Source organism: Oreochromis aureus, linkage group 9 (genome assembly GCF_013358895.1).
Source record: "Oreochromis aureus strain Israel breed Guangdong linkage group 9, ZZ_aureus, whole genome shotgun sequence".
Taxonomy (NCBI): domain Eukaryota; kingdom Metazoa; phylum Chordata; class Actinopteri; order Cichliformes; family Cichlidae; genus Oreochromis; species Oreochromis aureus.
In genome coordinates this window covers 16,611,661-16,619,722 of record NC_052950.1, presented here as the reverse complement: position 1 = coordinate 16,619,722, position 8,062 = coordinate 16,611,661, and the positions used below count along the sequence as shown (strand labels likewise).

The following is an 8,062-nucleotide window of genomic DNA, read 5'->3' as shown; positions in this document are numbered from 1 at the left end:
GCGAGTCCTTTCATGCATTTGTTCAGTATTTCCTATAAGTTTTTATTTTTAATCCACATTTTAAGTATTTTTATTCTAACACAATATTAACAGTGTTTAAACTACAGCAGTCACTGCAGTTCTCCCACGATAGTTAAAAAAAGCAGTATTTTCAGATTCAATACACATTTTTATTTCAGCATTGCCATGCTAATTAAATTACACACATCTGAGGTTCATTCATTTTCCAAACATCCCTATCTGATCAGTATAAAGAGTAACCCCTTTAAACCCCCTCCAACTACTGATGTGAAAAAAACCCCACTGAATTATCTATTTTAGTGTATACAACATCCCCACTGTTGCCTTTATCTCAAATATCTTTTTTTTTTAACTTAAAAAAAAGAATAAAAATAGGAAGCATGTTCATTGTGGAAATGGTATTTCATTTCATGAGGCACAAGGTACCAAAAACTGGAAACAAAGTGCTCACCAAATACGTCTTTATTAAGATGGTGAGGTGAGGAGAGATTTCGGGGGGGCGGGGCGGCGGGACATTTGTCACATTCTGCTATATCCATTTAACATGTTAAAATGACATCTTTTAATACTAATGAAATAACAGCAAACCAAAGAAAAAGGATCATTTTCTTTTCATATGAAGTGAATAGCAAAACAAGTTAAATACTCAAAAAAAGAAAACAAAAAGAAACTAAAAATGTTTTAAGCTTTTTTTCCATTATCTTTGTAACTTTAGCAATCCAAAAAGTTTGCAGCCATGAGTAGTTCCAGTGCGATCTCCGGTGCAATGGGGAATTCGGGTATTTCTGTGGAGCTGTTGGTGTAACGGACCTTGTAGGTGAAATACATGCAGACCTTGGAGAGGACATGAGATGGAATCTCTCTGAAATTCACTTCGTTGGTTTCATTCTCAGCAAATTGTCCTGCAGATAGACAATATCATGTTCATACATTAAAAGAACATATACAGGAATTTCCTCTGTGTTGAATTCCTGCCATTGCTCTGCCATCGTGAGCAAAACTGGGCTCTTAATGTTGGTCATGGATTTGATAAATCTGGAACTAAACAGTTACTTTTACAGAAACCGTGAAAGGAGAAAAGATATCGGAGCCAACTGAATCTATAAACATATTGCTAGACTTATGAAAAAAAGAAAAACAGCTTTCTCTGCACTGATGCTACTGGAATAGTATAATGAACAAGCTAGATACAATTACTGAGGTATTATCCTGCTAATGTGTTTACACCGGATACTGCTACCAAACAGCCCTATCACAGTGGTTCATGTCTATGCCACTGTAGTTACTTTTCTGTTAAGGTGCACATCAGCCTACAGTGTAAAGTAAAGAGCTACAACATAGATTTAAGTCATGCACTGAGCATGACACCTAAAAAGACCTTATTAACCAAAAAAGTATTCTAAAAGCTTTCCAGTGTATTGGCCCAAGTAAAAGTGAACAGCAGCATGTATCTGACAACTAATCAATTGTGTGTGCAGGTCTTGTTTTTAAATGTAGATGCATCCTCTGATCTTTTAAAGGCGTAATGTTACTAGTGTGGGTCTAATTATAGTGAGTTACTCAACATTAAAATGATTTGATTTGCCTAGCTTTGCCTTCGGGGCCTGCAACAGCTACAGCAAGCTAAAACTGTACAAAAGATTCATCATGAGCAAGGAGAAAATACCAGAGCTTGAGCTTTAAAAAAAAACAAAAAAACAAAACACCAAACACCCACTCTCCATATAACACCTAAGCTGGAGAAAACCTTGAATATGTACACTCTCATTATGGATGGAGTCAATAAACAGAATTCTGCATGATGATCAGAGCAAGATAGGTAATCAAGTAAAGTCGTGCAAAAATATTTGCAAGTTAATTGGAAAATATCAGACCATATAATAGATATTGATATAACAATAATTATTTTAAAAAGTATTGAACTGTCCAATTAATTGTAATTATATACACCTACAGAGATATTTTTGATCAGGGATAAATGAGGTAATGAATAATGGCATTTGCACCAATGAAATCCTACGAATAGTATTGCTAACAAAGGGGAGCACAGTGCCATCAACTGGAGAAACAGAATTAACTTGACTGAGAGCAATAACACCATCTCCTACAAGCACCACTATGCACATCTTTTACAGAACCTCACACACCCTCTAACAAAATTAATAAAGTAATAGATCACATGATGATCATGTGGTTGAGGTACTACAATGGGATTTCTATATGTGCGTTGTTTTTAAAAATGCGAAAAGAGAGAAAAAAAAAAAAAACAACCCAGAAAATACTTTAAATGCCAGGGGAAAACAAATAAAGTAAAAACAGCAGCAAAACAAACGTTACGTTCTTCAGTGTTTAAATACACTTGGTTCCAAATTCCAAATAACTACTCACACTGGATTAAAGAGGACAGCAATCCAATAGCTTGCAGAGAAAACTGTGGAAGCTGTTTCTGCCACAAATTGTTTTTCTTTTTCCCCGATCCGTAAGTCAAAATTTTGATTTATCCTGAAATTTTGGCTAACTCAAAATTGGGGCTGCGGTACAGGTTAGCATTGGTCTGAGACTAACTAGCAATTTTTAGTCGCTGATTTATTTATTTTTTAAGCAGATTGGCAGAAACAAGCTACCACTAGAAAAAAAAAAAACCTGACATGATCTTCAAAGTGCAACAAAATTACTGGAGAGCATGACCAATGATTGTATGTATGTTACCATTAGATTACAAATCATTCAAGTTAAATTTGCTCCTTTTTAACAATGTCAGTGTCTGAATTCTCACCTGGCCCACTTAACATGGCTTTGATAGTCCCAGATGTCAAGGCATGTTCTCGTTTCACAATGAACTCGTGGCCATCAGACGAGATCAGCTTCACATACATGGCATCTGGCCCTTCGCAGCCACCATAGGTTCTCTCTTCACCATCTGTGAAGTAACAGAGATGACAACCGACAATTTTAAACAGGTGTACGACAACAGCTACTGAAGAGGGATGAAATGAGACCTCAGTGTGGCTAATTTAATGTGGACAAATGGGAATAGTGGATTTCTAGCCATCACTCACCCATGTTGTTCCGGGATTCCTTTAATCCTAAAAAGGAAAAACATTAAAACATCACTCTTTTTGGGGTATAACTTACAACTCAACATTTAATTCCCTAGATTACACAACGATTGCCACAGTGTTTGTTATACTGCCGGTTGTTAAATGTTAACGCTGGTTATTCCGTCGGTTATGATTTATGACAAACGCCGCGTAACGTTAGGCCCATTAAAACAAAGCTAGCTTCCGTTAAGAGACATATGAACATCTTCACCTGTAAATCCTCTGCGCCCATCATATCTAAATCACACAGCAATGGTTGTGAATTTATTCCTCTATCTTACGTGTACCCAGCCGTCAGGGTTAGTCAGCTCTGGCTAGCCTGCTAAAACCTTTCCAAAAAATTGATATAGCTTTTTTATTTTACCGCTTGTTTACAATGTAAAACTCAAACCACATAGTTGGCTTTGACATACGGCAATACATAAAATCACGTAACGGAAAAGATACACGGATTCTTACCACTATGTAGCTTAAAGCGTAGAGAAGATTGTGTTTCAGCTAACGTTAGCTATCAGGATGTTGAACCCGGAACCAGTATGGGCGAACACACGTCCGCAGGAAATTTGTTCCGCAGAGTGGCTAAAGAAAAGTGTCCGGTCTTTGCCAGTTATGTGTATAAAATAAATAAATAATAATATTCATATTACTATGGCGAGCAAAGTTTTCTTTTTAAAATAAAATATTGTCTTCTACGATCACAAAATACGTGTCAGGATAATGAGCGTTTAACTGTCCGCTATTGTATATGAGTCAGCATATCGAAATAATACATTAAGGTAAACAGATAAAGCTAAATAAGCAGAAGAAGTAAGAAATTTTCTGGGTTTATTTTATTATTATTATTATTATTATTATTATTATTATTATTATTATTATTATTATTATTATTATTATTATTTTATCAAGAGCTCAGATGACTAAAATTGGTTTACGGGCTAATGCCTTGTTAATCCTATAGGGAGCGCCTGTGTTCAAGCTTAACCTCCCCGACTGTTTCCACTGCGTCTGTGACGAGCGACAGCAGGTGCTGATTGAACATGACAGATACATTTTATAGGGCCATAAATCTGGATTCAAGAAAGAATGAGAGAGGCGGGGGAGGCATGTACTCTGTGCTTTTATATCTTCTGAAGTCCAGCCAGTACAAAATATCATAAGAATATAGAATACATAAGGACAACATCACAGCAAATGGGGTATCTACGCTCAGGTTCAGACTGTGTCTTTGCCTGGACCTCTCTGCCTGGAGGTCTTGGTAAAAAAAAGTCATGCAGGAAAAGTGATGACTGTTGAAATCTGAGGCTCACAAATGGACGCAGAGTTATCTGAGCTGGGACACTAAGAGTAGTATACTGAGCATGCCTGGAAACTGTACAGTTTGATGCAAGAGTGATGAAGTGTATGTTCCTTACGGATAGTATTGTGGGACTGTGATATACTTTTTTCCCACTTATTCTGATATCTAGGGATCCAGAGTTCACTCACCAGTGGGAGAAGGAGTCCATTTTCCAAGACATCACTAGCCAGTTATTTATAATTGGCTGTGCTGGGTTCTGCCATAGATATCAGTGAAGAGGCAACACCAAATCTGGTATTTATTTTTTATTGCAAGTATTACATGCTGTTGCTTTGTGCTCCAGAAGGTTCTATCACCTTTGTTGCCTGTTAACTTTCTTTCTCTCTCTCTCTCTCTCTCTCTCTCTCTCTCTCTCTCTCTCTCTCTCTCTCTCTCTCTCTCTCTCTCTTACACACACAGACACACAACCAAAAACAATCACTGACCTTCCAGTCCCCCATTACACCATTAGTGCTTATGATCAGAGAGGGCGGGTGACGGCGGCCTCTTTGATGTCCCTCTGATACGACCCACCCGGCTGCAGCTGCTCTTGGCTCTATTTTGGGGAGGCTGTTGTGGGCCCTTACAACAGGGCTTCCTTAAACCACACAAACACGCAGAACACATGCAAACACTCGTGTCATGTGCAGTGATACCATTCATCCCTGTGACAACTGAACTCTATACAGATCACACTTTCTTGTACCCATCTCTGGTGCTATGGAAAAACTTGAGCCACCAATTATTTCTTTGTATTTTTCTAGGAAAATGAGAGACGGCTGCAGCTATTTATTGAAAAGTGGAAACATACATGGAAATACAGTATATAAGGCAAAATCTGAGTTTGTGTAATTCTAACAACCTTGAAATACAGCTTTATTCTTCAACACAGCCTGAACTCTGTTGGGGAAGCTTTCTTGTCATTTCTTCAGGAATAGTTCTCCAGACTTCTTGAAGGACACTCAAAGCTCTTCTTTCGATTTTGTGACTTTTTGTTCTGTTCTCTGTCAAGATGATCCCACACTGCTTCAATAATGTTGAGGTCCAGGCTCTGGGGAGGCCAATCCATGACTGATAGTGCTGCATTGTGTTTTTCTATCAAGGCATGCTTTTGTGCTTGGAATTGTCAAGCCATGTCAGAGTTTAGTCATCACTCCAAAAGACCTGTTGGCATTGATTTTCAGTCAAGTTCTTGTAAAATTTAGCATACCTCAGCATTTCCTCCCAGTTTTCCTTCCTCAAGAATGGCTTCTTCACAGCCAATTTTCCACCGAGGCCATTTCTTATGAGGCTTCAGTGAATAGTAGATGGATAAACAAAAGGGCCAGATGTGTCTCTCGGGTCTTTGTTGGATTTTATTCCCATTTCTTAAGAACAGTTTCCTCAGTTTTTAAGGACATACAGCACATCCTGCCAAAATATGCCAATATATATACATATAAGCTAATAGTGCTTTTTGAATCACCTTGTTGGTGCAAAAATACTTTATACCTTTCAAACTGTGTTACATTTGCCATTTTCAATAAAATCCACTAAAGAAATGGGAATAAGCAGTGTGTTTTTGTGAGAGACTGCTATTAACAAAGTGACTAAAGATACAGTTTAAAATTGGTTCTTTGCTAAATAGTCTGTTATGTGAAACAACACTGGTTCCCCCCTTGAGTTTGGTACCATTTATATTCTTGCATGATTCACAGGTCAGTGCTAAGTGGCTTAAAAAACATCCTTCTGAAAATGTTCAGGTACAAGAACTGCACTGAAAATCAGGAAAACCAGCCAATGTACAAAAATAACCTTGAAAGTCTTTCAAACAGCCTGGGGAACCATTGCTCAAGATCACTTTAAAATATCAAAAAGAAAGTCTGGCTTCTTAGAAGTTAAATATAAAGAAGTGAGGGGTGACTCAAGACTTTTGTAGTAGCGTAAACACGGTCAAAGTTTCAAATAATGGAGTAAGTGCATGTACAAGTAATCCAAATGAGGCAAAAGCACAAATGTCGGGGTGCTCTAAATGATCAGTTCATCTTTTTGTTCTGCTCCGCTTGCCTCTGTATTGTGTCAGTGAAAGGGGATAGCTTCATGTGGTCATCTGTGCTGTGCACTATACCCTTGCCAACCTCCTGTTCAAAACCTCTGTTTGCAAAGGCTAGCCAATCAGTAGAGACTCAAAGAGGCAGTGGTCTTAGACGGAAAAGAGCTAAAGCAGCTTTTTTTCAAACAGATCTTCAACTGAGTGGCCACACCAAAGTTGAGTATAAGATAATTAACTGTGAATAATTCAAAGCTACACTAATGGAGTCCAATAAAGAAAATATGCATATGGAAATGACAATAGTGGGCATACTTTAAACATTTATCTGCTGATTTTTCCATCATTAATGATAAATGGTAAAAGTGGATATGGTGTTGTGGGAAGACTCTGTCTCACTTGTCTGTATTTACCAGAACACACAATTTCCTCTTCTATATACCACAGTTTTTATTCCACATCGGTTGTTCATATGTCAATACAGTAGGACCATTTAAGGAGCAGTACAATGGCTTTGGTAGAGAAACCCTGAATGAAACCAGGTCAGCATTATAGTCATGATAGGGAAAGATGGGGGATGAATGTCTTTTGGCAATTCTTCTTCAGTGAAAAGAAGGGGAGGCTTGTCACAGTGAATCTGAGTGTACTGTTCCTTTAGCCTGCAGCCAGCCACAGCGCCCTGCACTTCTCATGTTGGTCTTAATCCCATGAAGCTCAGCATCAGCAGCCCATGACATGTTTCAAAACAGAAGCATCTCAATAGCAATTTATGCTAATTGTTTAAAAGTCTTAAAATCCATGAAATAAAAATTGTATATGAACTTTTTATATAAAAGGATTTGTTTCTATTTCTTCCACAATAACTGTGTTTGTGTAATTCGATTTACCAGAAAATTAGTGAGAAATTAAAAAGTATCATGTGTGGCAAAGTGCTGCGTTTGATATCCTGTCTTTGTTTGCCTTGTACGGTGGTTGGGTCCTCTTTTGTGTTCCTTTGATAAATAGGCGAGCAGGTAGAGCTGTTGATCAAACAAATGGGTCGTAGAGAAATAGGCACTGACTTAGTAGTATTTAGCCAAAATGCCTTTGAAAATTGCAGCTAATGGTGAAAGCAGTAGGATGAAACAATGCACTCCGAGTCAGTGAAGCACAATTATCACGAGCCATGTATTAACGGTACACTCCTGGCATTATGACGATGAGTGTAAACCACCAACTTATGCATCCGTTAAGACGAAGCCATTCGCAGCAAATAATGCATGAGGAAAAATAGCATCCTCCAAATCTTTGAGAAGTCTTTTCTGGCTTGCCTCAAGTTTATATATTTATTTAATGTAGTTCACGCACAATGAAAGCTTCAGCAGACAGATAAGTGGATGTGACAACCATTTACTTTGAGTAGCTTGAGGCTAATGCGTTATGTTGAGGCTTGCTTGTTTGAACTATTATGACTCACCCTACAGACCCCTGTGATAAAACCTTCACCATGACTCACATGTCACTAAATAAACAGGACATGGAGGTCCTTGTGTTTAAATGGCACAGCGTTGCTCTCTTAGGGTCCCCAAGAAGTGG

At 38.0% G+C, this 8,062-nt stretch overlaps 1 protein-coding gene across 1 annotated transcript; it reads right to left on the bottom strand.

Annotated features, from left to right (window-relative positions):
* Nucleotides 1-148: 148 nt before the first annotated feature.
* eloca (elongin C paralog a) lies at nt 149-3,706 on the bottom strand. Its single transcript, XM_031750030.2, has 4 exons — nt 3,582-3,706; nt 3,081-3,107; nt 2,798-2,941; nt 149-923 (listed from the first exon to the last, which is right to left on the bottom strand). Exons 2-4 carry the CDS (start codon nt 3,082-3,084, stop codon nt 733-735), a joined length of 339 nt encoding a protein of 112 aa, XP_031605890.1. The 5' UTR covers nt 3,085-3,107; nt 3,582-3,706; the 3' UTR covers nt 149-732.
* Nucleotides 3,707-8,062: the final 4,356 nt, after the last annotated feature.